Here is a 22,417-nt window from a genome sequence, read left to right as displayed (position 1 = left end):
TTAAAAAAAGTAAGCATTTTTTAAAGATTTACGCATTTTACAAATTAGTAAACATTAGTAAATGCATTATACACAAAAAAAAATTCAAGCCTGTTTTTAAGATTTATGCATTAGAATTAATAGTAAAATTCCATCAAATTGAATTGAATAATCCTTAATCAATTAAAATGTGTAAGGATTATTCAATTCAAATTAATGGAATTTTACTATTAATTCTAATGCGTAAATCTTTAAAAAAGGCTTACTTTTTTTTAGTGTATAATGCATTTACTAATGTTAACTAATTTGTAAAATGTTACTGAGATCACTATGACCTCTGCAGATCTAAAATTGATGAAGTTAATTCAAAAACAGCTGGAACGAGTGGCAATATAAAGAGTTTGCACAATATATGTTTGTACAATATAAAGAGAAATGAGAAATATTGTAGCAGCTTTTATGTTTACTTGTCGTGAGATATTACTGTGACTTTTTTCACATTTGTAAAATAATTTCCCACTATTTAGACGTTACCCAAAAACAAGCAATACGACAAAATAAAGGGCCTTGCTACACCATAATCAGTCCTTTTATCTGTTTTGGGAATACTTTGGCATCAGACCATGCTCAAGTCATTGTTACAATGTGATTTTTTAAATCATTTTGTAGTAAAATCTGATCTGGACATCGCTGCTGGAAAACCGGCTTAAACCAGTCTGGTTTGCTGGTCTCACAGTCTGACCAAGCCTGGAAAGTGCTCAAAACTTCTCTAAAACCAGCCACCAGACCAACAAAGACCCACACACCAGCTTAGGCCAGTTTAAGATGTATGTTTTTTGTTCTTGATTGGAGATATAGCTTACAAAAGAGGATCACAAAAAGTTGTGCTTTCATATAGTTTTTATACATACTTGAAATGCTTTACATATCATCTAAAATAAATGATCTTAACAGTCAAGTCCTCTCTACATCAGTATTTTTGGAAAGAATTACAACCAGTAAAAAACAAGAGGTCACAGAAACAGGGTCATTCACACCATTCCAGTGATTCCCATTTAAGGCAATTCCAATATTCACAGCACTTCTGAGGAAAAAGATTGTCATGGCATTGGGGTTATGAACCGCTGACCAGGTCAGATGCAAAGGGCGGGTACATTGGGTCAGTTATGGCACGGACACAAACTTGCCTCAACTTGATTGTGATGTATGAAATGGTGATACGGACTACGGCAACATGCAGTTACGAGAGCACGAAGGAATCCAGCATTTTGACCGCAACCTCACAGTCATTAAAACTCACTCAGATGATATAAGGACATACCACTTGCATACCTAACCTTAGAGGTTAAAGATCTGAGCTAGTCTCTGGGTTCACACCCCATAGAAGGACCGTCATTTTGAGAAAAAAAGGCTCTGCTTCATGACTAAATATACTCAACTTAGGACTAAAATATATTTCATCGCTAAATGCAATGCAAGATGCAATTAAAATGTCTTTTACTAGTTAACTTAACATGCTATCAGGGATGAACATCTACAAATCATCCAGATGTTCTAAAACACATATACAGATGCAGACCAGATGACCATATACAATTATGCTAACTACCTTTTATCTGCTCACATATTAGTTCAGGAATGACGTTAAAATTACCACACTAAAAATTACAAAGAGCACGTCAAAATGACAAACTTTAGCAAAATACTGTCATTTTGTGCTGACAAACTTTGTAAATGCAAAAGATATGTTGTTTCATGGAGGGATACAGGGTGAACCAAAGCATGACTTCAAGTGCTGGTAGAAACTGGAAGATGAACATTACACTTCTACAGGGGTGTAAGTGCAATATGGCTTGAGAGCTTTTACTACACAGTTGAATGGTTTTATCTACTCAGGAATGAGGCTACATATAGAAGAGTTCAATTTATTGCATATACAGATGAGCATCAGATGAGCTGGCATGATGATTAAAATGGCATGATAATTGAATTTTTCTGGTTTTTCCAAATGCTTGAAATTACGCAGATTTCTTCTGAAGAAACACAAAAGAAGATATTTTGAAGACGATGGAATCCAAACAACATTGGAGTCCATGATTTTTACTGTATATACTTTTTTCCTCCAAAATACATATTTTGGTAAACTTTATTTCGATGGTCCACTTTAGAAATTCTAGAAGTAACACTATAAGTAACTTGGCAACTACATGTCAACTAACTCGCTTAATATCTGCTAACGCTTTATTCAGATGCTCCCCAACGGACATTATACTAACTTTGCAACCACATGTCAACTTCTCTACTAACCCAAACCCTGAACCTAACAGTCTACTAATGCTCTAATGAGAGTTAGTTGACATGTAATTGCAAAGTTATTTATAATTAGTTGAATGTCTAAAGTGGACCATCTAAATAAAGTGTAACAATATTGTTTTTGTGTTATAACAACATCAGGGAGAGTAGTAAATAATGAAAATCTTCTTTTTTGAGCTGAACTTTTCCTTTAATTTGGAACATTCTAACTCTATCCGATAAGAATTATACGATGTAATCATTTTGGTTGGAGAGAAAAAAAAAAAAAAAAGTTTAAAATTCCATTCAAAACATTCCAAATTTGTTTAAAATGTCCTTATTTGAGGCAATATTTGACTGGCATTCAAAGTTTACAATGATCAGTGATTTCTCCAATAATCATGTTCAGGCGATTCTCTAATAATCACGACAGCCTATCGCGATTAAATCACAGTTTAAGTTTAAAAATGCTATTTTTTTATTTCATAGAATCACAGTTCAGCCAAAACTATTTGCAAACTATCAACAAACCCACTTTTTCCTCACAGAAGGACATTACACTACCCTCTACTAATGGAAGACGTTCTCTTAAGAAAAATCTCACTTCAACCTTGTCCTCTGGTTCGTTACATACAACCAATCCAAGTGCGATGATCCAGCTCAGCTGTCAGTGAATGAGTTTTGCTTTATAATGACTGACTTTTATGGTAGAAATGCACTGGAAATGGGATGGATGGCTCAGATGACCATGTGGCGAAGTTTGCAGTTTAAATCCTTCTCCTTTTCAAGCATTTCACTGCTGTGCTTTTTAAATGCCTCAAACGCCTAAAAGTGTGAGATGTAAAAACATTGAGATGCCATTTAGACCAAAATGTCCAATGTACATACAGGCTTTTTTTAACAGACCTTTTTCAACTCATTGCAGGTGTCCTCTGCCCTCTCTAAGGCATCCTGTAGTTCCTTCACCCTTAACTCGCTCTTCACGGCTGATGCTTCCTTTTCAAACCTGATGAAAAAAACATGACAAAGACAAACTGAGCCAATAATGCATCATTTTATTTTCAATTTCCAGTCGGCTCATGTTATTCTGAAAATATTTGTGCGTTCGAATGCTCAGGTAAGATGATGTAAAATTATAACTGCCTTCTGTCTGTGCAGTCTTGACTTGTTTGCTCACTTTCATCACTTTTATTACACATTCGCTAATCTGAACAGCCAATCAAAATTCTCTCTCTCACCGACACAGATTCAACACGCTGAATCGGCCCAAAAAACCCAGACAGCGTCTGACTAGAGCCAGCGGTGAGGAACACACAGAAAAAACTAAGTCGACTGACATTAGTGTGTCCTGGCCTTAAAAGTCCATTGATTAAGAATAAAAATCTTACAGACAGATTAAAAGTGTGTTTTGAGAGTCATACCTGTTCTCTGCATCTAGTCTGCTTTTCTCAGCTTCAAGCCTTTTTCTCTCCAGCTCCTCAATTTCAGCTTGCTTGTCCTGTAACACGTTGCAATGAAATCATTACGTCTCAATCTGAAAACATACAGTGAAGTAACTAATGATTCATGTCAAATCTTACCCGAATAACTTTTCCCCGCTGTAAAGAGAGATCAATTAGCTCATCCTTTTCCTTCGTGAGTTTCTCCAGTCTCTCCTGAGTGTCTGTCTCTCTCATTGATTCTTTTTCCTTTGTTTGTCTTAGTTTGAGATCCAACTCTGTCAGAAAGAAATGTGTGAGGTGTTTAACAGTGTGCCAGTAAGAACTAGTGAAGAGACAATTGTTCAAGCTCAGGGTTTGCCCACATCTAAATTAGTGCTTCTCAACTGATTTTGTTTCAGGACATTTTACATTTAACATCAGGTGGCGACCCAACACAGTTTCAAAACTGATTAGCCTATAAAAGTGAACAAAAACGTCTTTAAAATCAAACACTGAAATGAAATTATTGTTTTATTAGATCTATTTAAACCAAACACTGTAGAGTTTGATTGGATGCACAATCTTTGATCTCAACAACAAATATTTCTCATGTTTTCTCTTTAATAATAAGTTTATATGCCTAATTGTTTTCTTACACTAACTATGCATGATTTCGTTAGTTGCATTTTAATATTTGATCTTGTTGTAATTTTTCCCACAAGCCAGAAAAGACCTGCAGTCTGTTTTTGGGCTGTGATCCATCAGTTGAGAACCACCATTTTAAATGTCATTTGACTTGTTTTGATCTGCAAAAACCACAATTGTGACTAGAATAGTTAGTTTTGGTAAAATCCTGAATGCGTACCTGCACACATCTCCACAGCGTTCTTCAGCTGTTTCTGTGTGTCGCTTAGTTCGTTCTTCAAAGACGCCTCTTTGATCTGATGGAGGTTGATCAGTTCTTTCAGTTTAATCTGGAAACCCGTCGTTTTCTCCCTGTTGGGATAATAAAGATTACTGACTAATGTACTTGTTTTACTTATTTCACTTGAATGATATAAAGTAAACAATGATAGTCCACTTTTTCAGCGGCCATAGTTCTGGAAGTATATTTCCCATTCATTTCTCCATATACTTTAAAAAAAAAAAAAAAGGAATCAATAAATTGTACTAAGAAGCATGAGTATAAGCACATTTTTAAACAAGACAAAGGTGGATCTCTCTTTAGGATTATGAATATCTATGTTAGTGAAGTTTTTATGAATATCTATGTTATTTAGCAAATTTTTTTTTAAGAGGTCCTATTATGCTTTTTCACATTTTCAACTGTCTTTAGTGTGCATTGTTGCTGTTTGAGCATGACATTTTTTTCAAAGTCACTTCAAAGTGATTTATTCTCTATATCAGTAGTGCGCACTGTTTCTAAACTCTCTGAAACGCCTCCATTGTAGTCTTGAGTTTTCTTCCAGGAATGAACACGTTACAATATTCTTCATTTAAATAATTCCCTCCCAATGCATACGCAAAAAAAGGGGCGAGGCTTGGTTGAGTTAGTCAGTAGTTTGTTGAAACTCATGGTTATGGTAAGGGTCGTGACATTTCTCAAACATACTCGAAGCGCTTGACCAATCACAACACACTGATTCAGCCGACCAATCAGAGCACATTGTGCTGTTCAGAAGGAGGGGCTTCATAGAGACAGGAACTAAACAGAGTGTTATTAGCCGCTTTCCGACCAAGTAGTTACAGGAACTTAGTTCTAGGAACTGTCCACTTCTAAACAGTTCAAAGAACTACTCTTCGTTTGCGTTCGCACTGGCCAAGTGGCCATAGGAACTGTTAGGAGGGGTAAGGGAGTGACGCAAGCACGGTGACTTTTATTTTGGCGGCGCTGAGAACGCCAGAGCAAACAATGCTCGCATTCTCTGTGTTTATTAGTTAGCGATCTGTCTAACAGTACTGTTTAACATGTTATTAGATAGAACTGTTATAGAAAGTAGACAGTATATGAAAAAAGGTTATTAGCCTATGCCGTGTGGTTGATGTCCAGTGTTGCTAGCTGGGCAGATAAACATAATCATGTTTGGCTTGGTCCCCTCAAAGTTGCGTTGGATTTTCTCTTCAGCATAAAGGTTTAGAGACCCATCTATCACTGTTTTCCATGTTTGTAAAGTTAGTTTATGGAGTAAATATATAGGCTATAATCTGTGTGTTTACATTATAGCTGTTTTAAAAATGGCAGGTGCTGGTGTTCCGCGTGTGTTCGGCCAATCAGCGTACACTAACGTCACGGGTAGTTCCTATAGTGCTGGTTTAGACCCTACTCTTCAATTAAATTGAAATTGTATTTATTTACACAAGTTTTTATATGACTTTTTACTTTTGTTTTTGTTAAAAAGGTGCTATATAAGTAAAAGTTTTTGATCCTATAAGTATACATGGGTTCTTAGTTCATGAGTTTGATCTAAATTTTAACCAACTTAAATCAAGGAATATTTTCAGTTCATCTTCTACTAAATGTCTTTGTTTATGTTTGTATGTTGTATGAATGCATGCTTATTTTGTAAAAATTGATATGTAATAGTGATTTTGACCACAGGAAGAACAGCACTCATATGTATATATATGAGATAGCTGATTGTTGGATCAATAAACAATTCAATTCAACTCTGAAGTAGGACCTAAATTAGTTCCTCCAAAAGAGTTCCTAGAACTAAAATCGTTCCTAGTTCCTGCGGTGCGAACACGGGTACTTTAGCCAATAGTTCTAGGAACTGTGAAAAGGTTCCTCCGGTCGGAAAGCGGCTAATGACAGACTGGGAAGAGAGGAGCTGCGATAATGTAAAATGTGTGAAAATGTTTTTTTGAACATTCAAGCATGAAAACCTAGACCTCAAAATTCAAATCAAGACTTTGTGAAAGAGCACAATATGTCCTTTTTATAGTGAAGTTATCATTAAAAATGTTTGTTTCTCTATGGAGAAAATGACCAATGAGGTTTTTACTTTCAAAACAGATTTGTGAACAATTTCTTACTGATACTCCGTCTCTAGTATCTTATGTTGCTCTGCCAAGTCCTTGAGCTCTTGGGTCAGTTTGAGGATTGTCCCCTCCTTTTCTTGCACTTGCTCGCTGAAAAGCGTTTCATTTTCCTTTCTGACTCTCTCATTCTCTTTCTTCAGCTCGTCATTCTGACTTTTGTACTCGTTCATGAAGTTGATGAGCTCTCTGTGGTTGGAGGCCAGGTGCATGAATCTCTGCTCCAGCAGTGCAGATTTCTTCCTCTCGTTCTCCAGCTCCACCTGCACATTGGCTCTCAGGTTCTCCAGCTCTGTGTTGATCTTCTCCAGAGCCTGACAGCGCAGGAGCATCTCGTCCGCTCTCTGTTTCAGGATGCAGATGAGAGTAGACTGCTCGTCGATTCTTGAACGCAGCACTTCTGCCTCGGTCCTCTCTTCCTGGGAGAGACTTCGGAGTTTTTCCAGGGCTTGGTGCACATCGTCCATATCCTTATAGGAAAGATTAAAGCGTTAGTTCACCCATATATTAAGCTCTGGTATTAGGAAAGTGACTGAAGTATGTATGTGTTTCCAGGTACAAAGGGAAAATGGGGTGCTTCTCAATACTCAAATTGATGTTTCCTCGCTCCTTTCATTCTTTGCAGCCTTCCCTCGCATCCTAGGGGGGGATGGAGTTGAGACACGAGGACAGGAAGCGAGGAAAGGAAACGAGGATGCACAAATTAGAAATGAGAAGCACCCATTGTGGATCCACCTTTCTGCCACTCCAGCAGTAAATCATTTCTGTGTGTCAGTGAATCATATCTGTGAGTCAGTGAATCATATCTGTGAGTCAGTGAATCATATCTGTGAGTCAGTGAATCATATCTGTGAGTCAGTGAATAATATCTGTGTGTCAGTGAATCATGAGTCAGTGAATTATATCTGTGAGTCAGTGAATCATATCTGTGAGTCAGTGAATCATATCTGTGTGTTAGTGAATCAGTCAGTCAGTCAGGGGGGAGGGAGGGAGGGTCACACACAACTGTTCACATCTCTTTGCTGTAGTTTTGATGATTAATTTTCTTATTAGTGTTGCTATTGACACAGTTGTGTGCTAATTTAATAACTATGGGTATTATTCTGTGGTTTGTCTTTGTTTAGGTTTTATTACTGAATGTTGTTTAGTTTTTTAAATGTTATTTTTTTTATTTAGCCTAGTAATTGTTCAGCAGGGGACCTCTTATTTTATAAGATATTTTTATTTTTGATGTCTACCCTTATTTTTTATTATTATTATTTTTAATAGGGAAAAAAAATTGTGACCTGTAGAGATGGAAGAAACGGATCCGTTTGAAGCGCTGGTGACGCCTGCTGGTCAGAACGGTGTAAATGCATAGAAAACTCGGCCCTAACATTTTATAAACCAATTGCAAATGTTTTATTGAAAGTGTAATCTATTAAATGCAATTAACAAATTATCTAATACCATTAAATATAAAGTTTCGGTATAATATGTGTTATTTTATTAAATTGTTGTTATTAAATTGTTCTTGTTTTTTATGGAGAGCTTCGGGCCAATAACAGACTATTAACTAAAATTCTTCCCTTTTATTATACAAACGTGTCTACAAAATCGGCTAATCGCTCCTAGTGGCGAGCCATTGAAATGCCTTGTTTACTGAAATCACGTGACTCGGGCAGTTTGATACGAGCTCCGAATCACTGTTTCGAAACAAAAGATTCACAAAGGTTTCGAAGCTTCAAAAAGCACTAGTGACCTGAGTTTATCACCTGGTTTTATTGAACACAATTAAACCACACTGGAATACAGAAGGCAAGCAAGAGTCAAATAGCTAGGCTATGATGGAAAGATTTCAAATGACAGGTTGTTGGGGCAAGTTGTCACGTGTTTTAAATATTTCAATAATATTTTACAGTATAATATTTATTAGCCAAAACAATAGTTTGGTATTTTTGTAAATTACACTATACATTTCTGCTTGCATTACGCTATGCATTATGCAAATTATTTTTGTGACGCCACTAAGGCATTTTATCACAAAAGGTCAATGTTTGTTACATGAACTGTTTTTTTTTCCGCCTCGGGTAATATCTATGTAAATCTTCCAAGTCTTCAGTGTGTGTGTCCTCGAAACTGAATCGAGGGGAAAAATATAAACCCATGAAAAATATTCACTGGGGTAAAAATGTGACAACTAGCCCCGATATGTTTTCTCTACTGGCGACTACTGGTTTTAAAAGCTCACAAACTGCATGTTGAGTATAACGTCTCAGATATTATGAAACAAAAGCTTAAATTCAAGTCATTATCATAATTAATAATAAATAATAATTAAAAAAATGACGTAAAATCTAAATTACAAAATACGACATCGTTTCGCAATGAAATGCACCACCAGTTGCTTTGTTATTGCTTGAGAGAATTATGTTTCAAACTACGATTTAATCTCAAATGCAAAATCAAAACAGTCGCTAATCGATCGTAAACAGAGATAATGCGTGTCAGTTGCTGAAATGGGCGTAAACAGTTTTGTATGAACGTCACGCGCTCTCAAACGTACCTGTTTAGTGTCTATGATCATCGTTTTAAGGTCTATTTGGATTTTCCGAGGAGATGTCATGTTGAATCTTTCAAGGTTGTGTCTTGCAGAAGAAGAAGAAGAAGAAAAAAAAAATCTGGTTTCTTCACAAAGGCGTCTCAACCGCAATGAGCCGCAGCAATCCGACCGTTGGTGGCTATAAAGTTTCGCCGGTTGCCCCTAGCAACAGTCGAATTCTGTCGCGATTATTTCGCGTGCTTTTCCTCTTTTAAATTTGAGAATGTAATTCAGTATTTTAAAATGCGACTTACATGTATGACACGCACTATTGATCCAGAAATTTCTATTTTGCGTTTCCCCCCTCAGGTTAAGCAAAAAAATAAATAAATGTAGGTGTAGTGCTCGAGTATTAGCACTAGATGTCGCCATGACTCTTTTTTAATGTGTATGAATATACTGGTTCGATTGGTGCGGTAAGAATTGTTGGTAACACTTTATTTTAGTGTCCTTGTTACATATGTTACATGTTCTTACCATAGTGATAACAGTAAATTATGCATAATTACATGCAACTAACCCACAAACAAAACCATAATCCTAACCCCATAGTAAGTATATGTTGTTAATTCATATTTCTCAGGCTATAATTACAGACATCTTAAAATAAAGTGTAACCCGAATTTTTGTTTTACACTTTTGCTTTAGGTTAATAAGAATGGTAAATAACAAATCATTATTTTTAAAGAATGATTTTGATTAGCTTTAAGTTATGCCCTTCAGCTCTAGCTGAAAAAGCTTAAACTGGTTTGGTGGATCTAGTTGGTCTCCCTGGCTGTTCTTTTGGTTGGTTTTTATAGTGGTTTTGAGCACCATTCAGGTTACACTGAGGGCCAGCTAAGATCTTCAAAACATCGTAGGCTGGTTTACAATGTTTGTTTGTTTTTTCTCAGCGTGAGCTCGTTAATTTTAAAGTGAGAATCACATTAAAAGTTTTGTTCATAAAAGACTCACTTTCATACACCAAATTTGCAACTACTTTAGCTTTGGCGCAAAAGAATCACTTATTAGCCAAGCATGAGATCTTTGACTTGACTGAGTGACTCCCTATAGAAACCTGCTGACCTTAAGTAACACATTTAAAACAGTGTTCTGCATTATTTTAGTCTTCTTGGCTACAAAGCTGAAATGACCTACTCAGCCTATTGAAAACATGAACTTGTGCTCAGTCCTGGGGTTATGCATTATTATAATTAATAATAATTCATCCTGTTGCAGTAATACATATTATAAGCACGCATTAAAACAAAGTTAACTTGTTCTAATTATTAAAGCTAAATTGAATTGTTTAAAGTTTTGTTTCTTTTTAATGTCCGTTGCCAATGTTGATTGATGCCTGTTATCCCTTCAGGAGAATCCAGGTTAAGATGGTAGCTGTCTTTTGTAACATAGTTAGTTTTCTAACTGGTTTAAGCAAGTCATTAACTGTTGCAAGCTGGTCATTAGGTGGCTGATCACCAGCTTAATTACTCACCCTCATGTCGTTCCAAACCTGTAAGACATTCATCTTCAGAAGAACACAAATGATGGTATTTTTAATGAGATTCATGTCCCTTCATTGACAGCTAGACAGCTATGCAACTACCACTTTCAAGACCCAGAAAGACATCATTAAAGTAATCCTTGTGACTCCAGTGGTTTAACTTCAGTTTTATGAAGCGACGCGAGTGCTTTGTTTGGGGTACACTTATATAATAAAAATTATTATTATTATTATTTACCACTTTATATACAAAATATTAATCTCCAACACGCGTTCACGCAACACGCATGCGTCGATGTGCTCTCGTGAACACGTGCGCATGCGTGTTGTGTTAATGCGCGAGTTTGTTATTTAACTGATTACACACGTTACATGTTTTTACTATAGTAATAACTATAAATTATCCATAATTACATGCAACTAACCCTAAACCAAACTCTAATCCTACCCTAATCCATAGTAAGTAGCCTACATGTAGTTAATTAATATTTCTCAGTATTTAAAGCTATAATTACACTGTAACAGGTTGTACCGCCTGACATAAAAACAGTAAAAAATATAAATAAAAAAAGGTGTTTAAACACATTGTTCATGACTCGAAAATATGCATTGCATCAGTTTTGAAAAGATTAGAAAAAAACACCTTTATGAAGCTTTATTTGTCAATGAACCCACATATTTCTCATACTGTGACTGTTTCGCAATCCACACATTATGCAGGCTCGTCAATGAGCTCAACAGGTTGCTGGGAGCCAGTGAAGGATTTGATCCTGTGGGTCGAGCTGAGGGGGAGCGAGCGTCATGTGCACGCCCTTTTTCATCAGCCCGGGACAAGTGAGTAAGAGCCACTTCACTGCATCTCAGTCCCAAGAGCTCCATCTGTCCGGCTTCATGAGGGGCTGGACACACCAGCCGGGACCGTGCGTCACGATGCACCTACAACTACTCCTCATTATAACTTTATGTGCTCTTCATTGCAATTGCCAAGGTACGTTGCTACTTTTATTAACTTGTCTCGTATCATATTTGTTTTAGATATGATTTAGTGCGTATCCTTTCTAACAATAGACATAACGGGCAAGTTACCCCGCATAATATCACAAGTGTTCGTTCTGGTTTAATTGTCCTACAAGTGGGGGAATGTGCAATTAGATTCTCACTGCATGTTAGAAAATAAACAATCGCTTATTTATCCCTGGGAATAACGGTGTTATCTAACTGCATTGTTATTTATGCATACTAGAATGAACGGCTTTTCGCTCAAAGCAAAGTCAGAATCGCGAAAACAAACACTATACGTGACAGAAGTGTATATTCTTTTTTTTTTTTTTTTTTTTTAAATAGTTCCAAATGGAATTGTCGCACAAAGCCTCCCTCAGACAGATTTGAGGTTCTCTTAGAACTTTTGCATGGGCTTTGGCGTTGCTAGGTAACAGAGACGAGCATGTGACTTGAAGACAATCTCTAGCAGACCCCAAGCTGCTGCTACAAAGCAAATTCACACACATTTCAGCGCTCGGGCCTGTTTCTTAAAGACTTAAACAGTCTGCTGTGGAGGGGACGTGGAGTTTGAGCCGTGCATTTTGCTGCATTGCAGTTGGTTAATCAGTTGACAGCCCAACAGGTTCCTCTGGTGCAAATGTGTGGTTGCATGGCTAGAGCTTCTCGGATTGTAATCTGCTTTCTTTTTGCCCAACCCTTCGTATGTAAGCTTCTTATGTGAATCAAGCAACTAATTACTCTGCAGCTGCCGCTCAAGATGACCATTGCTTGCTTCGACACTCTGTAGTGAAAATTAGCTTAGGATGACTTCATCGAGCCTAAATCACTATAGATTGTCTGTGTTCATTTGCCAATTTCCTTAATAGGGAGAATTAGGATGTTTGCATTCAAAAAAGTAGAGCTGCATTAAAACCAGATGATTGAATTCAGTTTATTGTGACCTGGAGGTGTCAAAATCGCATTTTCTCACACACTCCCTCTTTTGGGAATTCATACTGCTATGAATCAGGCTTAAATTTGTGGCCATAGCCTTGATTGATCTCCTCAGAAATGCGAGCCAGGAATGAGTTCCTGTAATCCAGCTTTATTCAGCATGTGTTTCGGAGGAAATGACCAAAAGGGTCTCGATGGAGGGGGACAGGTTACTTTCTCTAATCCGCTGAGCTTCACTTCCTGTTGGTTCCTCGGGCTCTCAGTTTCAGACCCAGGGGTCAAAGGTCTTAAAAAGGTAGTTACTTATTGCCTTGTTTAACATGCATTTTATTTTAAACTTGGACTTCTTTATAAAAAAAAGCCTTGAGTTGGCACAATTTAAACGGTTTTGACACCTCATTTCATGGTGTTTATTAACCAACTTGTGAAACCGCTCTGTATAAATTATTATTTACAGCCGTGTGTTACTCATTGCCTGCAAATGTGATGATGCTGGCGATTCATAACTTGTTTTTTCAAAAGCTACTATCATTAGTCACGTATTAGCCATCTTTGGATTGCAATGATTAATAGGACAAGTTCTCTCAGTGTCACATTCACCAGTGTCGTGCCAAAGATCAGCAAAAGATCAGCGAACAATGATATCTCATTCAATAGGCTGAATCAGACGTGGACCAGTGAGGGGCCTCATGAATGATCGGTAACAGGATTTCGAGAGAGAGGAAATCAGTTTGATGCTGGACAGAGAGGACCTTATCTGAACCTGACTGTCAGCAAGCTTTAAAGTGCATCACTTTTGTATTGGACTTCTTTTATAAACCGCAACTAGAACTAAACAATCCCATTGACAGCTTCCAAAGAGAAATATAATAATGTCTTTAGTTTAAATACTTTAAAACTACTCCTATATTTCATTATTTTTATTTTATATCGTTGCAGAATGTAAACTATATTTTCACCTGGCAATATATTTAAAGTTGTATATATTGTAGGCCTACAACTTTATCTGCAAACATACAGTGTACTCGCATAAAGTAATATTTACCATATAGCAATTATTGGCCGTGTGATTGCTTATATCGTCGCAAAGTGTTAACTATATTATCACACAGGTCTATATGTACAGTTGGATATATAAATATATATCCTACTTCATCTGCAAACATACGGCATACTCACATAAAGCAATATATACTATAGCAAATATGACTTAGTGTTTGTTTATATCGTCGCAAAATGTAACTATACACTCTCAGAAAAAAAGGTACAAAAGCTGTCACTGGGACAGTACCCTTCAAAAGGGCTCTAATATGTACCATTTAGGTACTAATATGTACACGTTTGGTACCAATATGTCCCTTTGAGGGACTTAAATGCACTCTTTAGGTACAAAGGTGTACCTTTTGAAAAGGTACCGCCACACAGTGACAGCTTTTGTACCTTTTTTTTCTGAGAGTGTATAATTGCAAAGCTGTATATATATATATATATAAGTGTATCCAAATTTATTTGCATACATACACTCATGTAAACTGGTAGATACTATTGCAAATCCTGGCTGCGTGATTGTTTATATTGTTGCAGAATGTCAACTATATTATCACACAGGTCTGTTTATACAGTATGATATATAAGTACAGTACATTGTATTTTATCCACACTAATTAGCCAGTAATACACAAATCTCGGCTGCCTGATAATTTAAACTGTTGCAAAATGTAAACTATATTATCGTTGAGCTCATCCGCTAAATGTGACTAAGGCGTGAAGACATTTTCTGAAAACAGCTTTAAAACAATTGGTAAAAAAGTGCTGTGCAAATAAATTTGACTTGACTTGACTATTATGTTTTATACCATATTTTATAACTTCATTTGCAATTCTGCATGAGATAAGTAGATTTTCAAATATTTTTTGCTTTACATTAAATGTACTTTTGTAATTCTTCTCAGAGCTGGTTGGTTTGGTTCAAAGATTATAACTTTTTATTGAAGAATGTTTTGAAATCCTTATGAAGCAAATGAATGGAAAACGTATAGATCGAAGGCTGCTTTAAAAGTGGGCTGTAACTGTTGCAACTCTGAAAACATAAGTCACATAAGCTGGTTCTTCTTGTTTAAACCCAGAAAGCAATATTGCGCTTAAACAACGTCTAATAGCCGTCCAAACAGTGATGGCGTCTAGGCTAAAACAAGGCAAAATTTGGGCAGTCAGTGAAAATTTAATAGACGTCTAAACCATAGCCCAAGAATAGACACGCATAGAACATGACAAAGAAATAAAAGCAAACACTTTGTAATCATTGTTGACTTTGCTTACATGATGGAATATCATACATCTCACAAGTTATTTTCCCAAAAACAAGTTATTTTGGCTAGAAGTGGGCAACTCATAGCCGGACTATATCGGGTCTAGTTAACCTAGACTGTGAAATGACGGCTATTGCTTGATGGGATGTTACTTAAAACATACTTAAAGTTTACAGCTATGGTTGTTAAAATGTGTCTTCTAAGTAGCACGGCTTTCAAATTGTCTTTGTTGATTGTTCTAGAAAGAATGGCACGTCCTCTTGATGCATGTTTGGTGATCATTTCTGCGTGTATAGGTTATTATAGGAATGTGTGAACAAGCTAAACAAACAGTGATGACGTCTGCGTTTTGAACAGTGAGAAAATACCGCAATCCCATTTTTCCTGTTATGCACGTGCCCCTTAAACCTCACACATGCGTCTGGGCCTTTCCGGTGTAAGTCCTTGAGCAACAGGGCTGCTGTATTAGAAACAGGAACAGAAGTTAACACAGTTGGCACTAATGAAGACTTCTAATCCTCTCAGAGTAAACAGCACCCTCAGTGGCCGTATTAGTCACTGCCGCAGTGCCATCAGAAAGACGAGACGCCTGTGTGTTGGTGTTGCCGTTTGACTGCATGAGACTGCGTTGCGAATCATTGTATCTTAAAAGAGATACCCAGAAGTTCACCCAGAAATAATGAGCCTGTGATCATTTACTCATCCTCATGTCGTTCCAGACTTGTATGGTTTTCTTTCTTCTGTGAACAGTGCAAAAGAGGATCTTTTTTACAAATGTCATAGTGTTTTTTGCTCATGCAATGAAATTGCTGCAGGGCTGTAAATGCATTGGTGGTGCTCATTAAATACATAAGAGGTGAAAATCAGATGAAACAACAACATTTCCAAGGCACTCACGTGATTAGGCATAAAAAGCCTAAACTGGGCTAAATCATTAAAAGTGTTGATCAATGTATTTCGGCTTGACACATCCTTTTTCAGGATGCACATCCATTGTTCGCACAAGCATTCTTTAAACTATTAACAATCATTGGCTCATCAAAACAGCCGGTTAACCAGTGGCTATAACCAGACAACTTCTACAAAAACATTGTAGTAATTTTTCCAATGCTTCAAAAAATAAAGTAAAATAAAAATAATAATAATAATGTTGTTTTGGACCCCACTGTCTTTCAAAACAGCTCATGTTGTGTTCCAATAAAGTAAATGGTGATATATAGTGAAAAATCTAAAGTTAAAAATAAGCTAAAAAATAAGTTATTTGTTAACATTAGTTAATGTATTAAGAATTGCATGCTAAATGAAGTGGTGTTATAGTATCATCAAGATACTATTATAGCTGGTCATATTTTGAATACGATTTAAATTTTAGTTAACATTTTAGTAATTTTGTCAAAATTTTTTTGTATGTATTTTTTGAATATGTCGGTATTGTTTTTAGTTTTAGTTTATTTCGTTTTAGTTATTTTAGTACTTCATCTTCTTTAACTAAATGATAAACGTTGCCTGGGCAACTACCTAAAATAAAATACGTTTTTTTTCTTCAAATATTTTATTTCATTTCATGTTTTATTTTATTTCAAGTATGCTTTATGCTTTTATTTTTAGTTAACTATAACATTAATAACCCTGCTAAATGCACAATACTTTTACAGCATTTATTAATCTAGGAGGTTCATGTTAATTTCTACAGCTATTAACGAACAATGAAAAGTATATTTACAGATTCAAGAAATTAGCTGAATAAATGCTGTAAAAATGAATGCTATTTTTCTTTTACACTATGACATGTTTGCCTGTAGATTTTGGAACTAACACATTTGTCAGAATTGCCAATCGGGTACAGTTATCCGCCAGTGCTGATTATTTCAAAATGTGCAATTAATTTGGATGATATTTCGGTCTCACATACAGCTAATTCATTGTAAAGTTTCTAACGGGAGTCACTGGTTTAATAGGCTCTCCGACTCAATGTTTGCCTCCTTTCCACTTGCGGCCAATGCCAAGCCGCCTTCGCGAACCAGTAGGTCCTTTCTCTACGATTGCGAGCCAAAGTCAGTTGTAAAGCAATTGACTGCGTTCAGCGTCGTCCATTTCCATATGAAACGGGCTGCGGCACTCTGCTCCACGGTATGGCCGGCCAGCCTTGGCACTGGGCTTTGCCAGCCATTCCTGCGCAGGCATTCACTCCAGCCGCCCCCCAAAACAAGGCGGCATTGATGAAAGAAGCGGCACCTCTCCCATGGCCCCCGCGGGACTGGAAAGAGATGTTTCGGGGGGCTAGTGGCTGGCAAGTGCCTTTAGTTTTTTTAAAGGAAAGAGGGATGGCAGAATGGAGGAGGATGGGCTCCGGGGGCCTCTTTTCGGCTTTCTTTCTCGCAGGAAGCTCTACTGTATTCCCCCATTCTGCTATCCGTCTCCATCGGCCCTTTTGGCGTGCTGACACTTTCAGTTATGGGGCTGCAGTCCCGCCAGCCAGGCCATTGTGCCATTGTGGTCTCACAGTGGGGTCTAAGCCTTTGGGAGGCTTCATTCTAATGAAAATTCCTCCACCGCACTCTCTTTGTGGCCTGACGTTGGCGCGTCCTTGTTTTTCTCCTCAGATAGTTTTGGGGATTCTTGCCTGCTGAGGGTTTAAGTTGGCTAATTAGAAAAGACATGCCCAGAGAGGAGACGGGGATGGAGGGGGGCAAAAAAGGAAACAGAAAACGGAACAAAACAGGGTAAGCAAAGACATTAATGAAGGAAGGAAAAGCAAGCTCAGACCCATCAACAGGAGGACGGCATTTGCATAATACAAGCCGCTCTCCTCACAATGGCCAGCCGGGGACAATCGCATAACTGTTGTCATTCGTGCAATCTTAGTTAAGACGTCCAAATAAAACCCTTTTAAAGACACCCCAGGAAATTACGGGGCTAAATGCTTGGTTTTGTTGAGTGCAGGAATAGGATAGGCCTGCCGCTGTTCACTTTACCTGTCGGTTTTCCCAGTTGCTGATACTGTCAGGAAACGCAGGCTTTATTTACGATGCTGTCGGCGGATAGGTTTCGGCTCTTGGCAAAGGTTGTTAAAAGCTGTTTGGCTAATGTATAGCTGATTCATAATGTAAAATGAGAGAAAACAATTAATCAGAGAGAGAAAATCATTAACATACTATTATAGTTTTTTAGTATTTTGGATTAGATTTTATTTTTATATTTTGTTTTAATATTAATTTTAGTTAAAGTTTTGTTTATTCATTTTGTTTTTTTATTTAATAAATTTGAGTTTTTATAAATTTTTCTTTTCGTTTAATTCACCCAAAAATGACCCATTAATTACTCACCCTCATGTCATTCAAAACCCGTAAGACGTTTATCTTCGAAACACAAATGAAGATGTTTTTGATCAGATCTGAGAGCTTTCTGTCCCTCCATTGACAGCTACGCAACTGACACTCTGACGCTTCAAAAAGTTCATTGTGAGATCGTAAAACGCATCCATATGAATTGAGCGGTTTAGTCTAAAATTTCTGAAGTGACACGATTGCTTTATATGATGAATAGATTTAATTTAGTATTTTATCCACATATTAACATTGATCAGCGAACATAAACAGAAGCTTGAAACTAGACCATGCTTGACGCATGAGAACAAACCTCATTGGTTCTTGCTGAAGCTCAAACGTGATGCGTAACACGAGAATGAACCTCATTGGTTCTCGCACGTCAAGTAAACATGCTTTAGCTTCCATTCACCACAACTGATGTGTGAGTTGATGAAAGTTTATATGTGAACAAAAGCCTCAATTTAATTTGTTCACTTTTTGAAGCGTCAGTGTCAGTGGCGTAGCTGTCAATGGAGGAACAGAAATCTCTCAGATTTCATCAAAAAGATCTTCATTTGTGTTTCGAAGATGAACGCCATGAGGGTGAGTAATTAATGACAGAATTGCATTTTTTAGGTGAACTATCCCGTTAACTAAGAGAAAATTAGAACTGAAATAATTTTTTAAATATATTTTATATTATTTCAGCGAACGTTTATTTCAAGTAATTATTTTTTTTAATGGTTTTTAGTTTTAGTTAACCATAATAACCCTTGTGAAAATTATATTCTGTGTCTGTGTGTTATTTTTGAACCTTGACGTGATGCATCTTTTCCCCTCGAATCCTGGCAGCGTGTGCGGAAACGGCTGAGGCTGATGTTTAAATTTCTATTGCGAGCGGGTGTCAGTAAGAGCGTCTTACCTCCCAGATCCTGTATATGCCAATTGTCTACCTGTGCGTTACAGACGCTGCTGAAACCTCCGGGATCATGTCCTACCAACAAAGGGTTCCTTTGAGCGAGTAGAGCAGCAATTTTATCATTAGTAAACTGAGCAGGAAAAAGGCTCGTTTCCCAATTGGCTGCCGAAGGAGTTAAAAAGGAAGCCCATTTGGCTGGCATGCTTTAAAAGCGTTTGCTGTGGTGTTTGGTCTAGACCTCTCGCTATGAGGCCCTCGCTGAGCTTTTAGCGCCGCGGCTCAAGCGCAGAACCCCGTGGCCTTCTGGCAGAGGACGAAATCCATTATTAAAGAGTACATCACAGGGAACGAGGCTGATAAACTTCTGACTCATACATAATAAATGCTCTGCTAATACAACATTTGTTTTGCAATGGCACAGAACCAACAGCTGTCTACTATGATATTATGTTTTTGGTCTAAATTAATATTTAAGAGGAATTTATTGAGAGCAATATTTTACCTGCATACAGAAGCACCAAAGTTAAAGCATTAAAGCAATAGTTCTCCCAAACATGAAAATGTAGTCAATGCAAACCCTTTTTGAATTTTTTTTTTTTTTGTAGAAAAGACAAGGAGAATTTTGAATATTTGTCTTTTTCAGATCCTGACAGTCATTGTTACTGTGAACTGGTTTTGCATGGCATTTCTGGATGAACTATTCCTTTAAACACTTCTAACCTGCCACGTCTCACAACAAGAGGGAGTTGTTCCTCCATCCATTTAGAGATTACTTTGTTGCACTGTAAGACACATTTTTTGTCAGTCGGATGTCTAAACATATTACTTCAGATTTTTAGCAAGGTTACTGGCCGGGTAAATGTCAACGATGACCTCATGATGTAGTTTAGCCCAGTTCTCAGTTTCCTATTGGCAGGCTCAGTGTTTGACTGAGTCACATGAGTTTCCTAAAAGGCATCAGGTCAGATAAGATTCTTGTTTCAACCGATCCAAACAGCCAGGCTTCGTGAAAAATTAAAATGAAAAACCTTTTTGTTCATGATAATTTATTGAGGTTGGAGTAATTTTCACAGTTCAAAATGCTTTCTTTACTCATCTGAAGCGGCTTTTTGTTTGTCGGATCATTATCATTGTTTAGGACTGTGAGTCAGTGCAGTGTGATGGAATAAGAGGATCAGCGTTAGGCTCTTGTTGAGATCCAGCAAATTGATTTTACAGTCAGAATATATATAGAATTGCATGATATAAACTCACAATTATGACTTTTTTTCTCAGAATTGCGTGATATAAACTCACAATTATTACTTTTTTCTCAGAATTGCATGATATAAACTCACAATGACTTTTTTTCTCAGAATTGCATGATATAAAACTCACAATTATGACTTTTTTTCTCAGAATTACGTGATATAAACACACAATTATTTTTTTCTCAGAATTGCGTGATATATACTCACAATTGGTACTTTTTTTCTCTGAATTGCGTGATATAAACTCACAATTATTACTTTTTTTCTCAGAATTGCGTGATATATACTCACAATTATGACCTTTTCTCTCAGAAATTGTGAGAAAGTCAGAATTGTGAGATAGAAATTCACAATTATCTTTTACATTTTTGTATTCCTTGGTGGAAACAAGCTTTCATACCTTGGATATTAATAATCAAAAAGAAAAAAAAATTGCACTGCATTTCTTTTTATTAATTGCTTTTAATGTAATTTTATTGAGAAGTATACCTGTGATGAGGTGTGTTCTCTGACCTGTGAGAAATATAATAAATAAATATAATGTAATTATTTAAAGTGTGTGTAAAACATTTTATGCTTTCTTTTGTGATTATTTGATGTTTATTTAAAATATATGTACACAAAACTTGCTGCCACAATACTAGGGTGTCATGGATGTCTACAAGGGTTTTGCGATGCAACTGGTAGAATGTTCAGGGTGGTTGCTAGGGCGTTGGTATGCAATTCAATTGGTTAAATGTTTTGTGTGGTTGCCAGGTTTTTGCTATACAACTGGTAGTGTGCTTTTGGTGGTTGCTATGGCCTTACATTAGAATTAGTAGAATGTTTTGGGTGGGTTGCTGAAGTGTTGCTATGCAATTATTAGAACGTTCTGGGTGGTTGCTAGAGTGTTGCAATGCAGTTGGTATGTTTTTGATGGTTGCGTGGGGCGCTGCCATGTAGTTGGTAGAATGTTTTGGGCGGCTGCTAGGGTGTTGCTATGTAAGTTGTAGGATGGTCTGGGTGGTTGGTAGAGTGTTGCTTTGTAGTTGGTAAATTATTGGTTTATTAATTAATGGTTACCAGGGTTTTGCTATGCAGAATGTTCTGGGCGGGTGCTAAAATGTTGCTATGAACTGTGGAATGTTCTGGGTTATTGCGAAGGTGTTGCTATGTGGTTGCTTAGTGTCCCAAGTCAAAAGAGCCCTCAAATATAATATCTGTGATATTTTGATAAGTTTGGTCACTTGGAAAAGATAGTTTAATAACACAATCCCATGGAAATTTGTACAGATATGTTTAGGGTAGAACCTTCATGCTTACTTTTTTCAAAAAATCTCATTTTTACATTTTTCTATGATTCACATCATACGGATTTGTATGAAATCGCCACTTCATAAAATACTTACACTTTCCTATGAGATCAGGTTGGTTTAGCACCTTATCTTAAAAAGTTGGTTTCAGTGATCATTCCGGTGTTGCACAAACAGTGCAGGATAAATTATACTAGGAAGTTTATTAAAGTTCCTAAGTATGACTAAACCTGCCCTCAGAGGGCATGCAAAATAAGATATGTTGGATTTTTTGACCCTTTTAATGTTTTGCTTGACAAAAACATTATGCATGAAACTATTGGTAGACCTTTTCATTGGTTGAATTGGAACAATCAAATAATTATGGGGCATTTCATTTTAAGTTCTAGGAATTTCTGAATTTGACTCCTGCAGCTTCTTTTTGGGAATATCACATACGTTTGACCAGCAGACTGTGTGTGTATGTGTGTGTTTAGGTAACTGGTGATAAGACATACTCACTCACCCACTCTCCAACCCTCCAGCACTTCACCACGTCATTCCACCTTGCATCTCCCTTTGCTTTTTGGAATTTGGGTGTAAGGGCTACGGTACCACCCGGTACCGATA

At 36.9% G+C, this 22,417-nt stretch overlaps 2 protein-coding genes and 1 long non-coding RNA gene across 3 annotated transcripts in view; 2 read left to right on the top strand and 1 right to left on the bottom strand.

Moving 5' to 3' along the window:
* Positions 1 to 3,267, top strand: part of LOC307164079 — a 45,800-nt gene extending 42,533 nt beyond the window's left edge. Inside the window, exon 4 of the long non-coding RNA XR_013822207.1 lies at positions 3,197 to 3,267. This is a non-coding gene — a long non-coding RNA (uncharacterized lncRNA). The remainder of the gene's footprint in view (positions 1 to 3,196) is intronic.
* LOC307164077 (coiled-coil domain-containing protein 89) lies at positions 869 to 9,566 on the bottom strand. Its single transcript, XM_079880471.1, has 7 exons — positions 9,277 to 9,566; positions 6,729 to 7,201; positions 4,558 to 4,688; positions 3,852 to 3,988; positions 3,693 to 3,769; positions 3,178 to 3,277; positions 869 to 3,096 (listed from the first exon to the last, which is right to left on the bottom strand). Exons 1-7 carry the CDS (start codon positions 9,334 to 9,336, stop codon positions 3,010 to 3,012), a joined length of 1,065 nt encoding a protein of 354 aa, XP_079736597.1. The 5' UTR covers positions 9,337 to 9,566; the 3' UTR covers positions 869 to 3,009.
* A 2,082-nt stretch (positions 9,567 to 11,648) lies between these two features.
* The window catches only part of lrp2a (low density lipoprotein receptor-related protein 2a), a 101,747-nt gene continuing 90,978 nt past the window's right edge, over positions 11,649 to 22,417 (top strand). The window contains exon 1 of the mRNA XM_079880472.1: positions 11,649 to 11,783. Within this exon, the coding sequence (XP_079736598.1) occupies positions 11,687 to 11,783 (97 nt within the window). The 5' untranslated portion in view covers positions 11,649 to 11,686. The remainder of the gene's footprint in view (positions 11,784 to 22,417) is intronic.

Source organism: Squalius cephalus (assembly GCF_949319135.1).
Source record: "Squalius cephalus genome assembly, chromosome: 9".
Lineage (NCBI taxonomy): Eukaryota > Metazoa > Chordata > Actinopteri > Cypriniformes > Leuciscidae > Squalius > Squalius cephalus.
This window is presented reverse-complemented; position numbering and strand designations above follow the sequence as displayed.

Bases quoted from the DNA above. Each gene is read 5' to 3' on its own strand.
- LOC307164077 (XM_079880471.1), bottom strand. From the start codon at position 9,336: ATGACATCTCCTCGGAAAATCCAAATAGACCTTAAAACGATGATCATA. The intron at 3,989-4,557 runs GTACGCATTCAG...TCTTTCTGACAG, and splicing joins CGCTGTGGAGATGTGTGCAG to AGTTGGATCTCAAACTAAGA. The intron at 3,278-3,692 runs GTATGACTCTCA...TTTTTTCATCAG, and splicing joins AGACTAGATGCAGAGAACAG to GTTTGAAAAGGAAGCATCAG.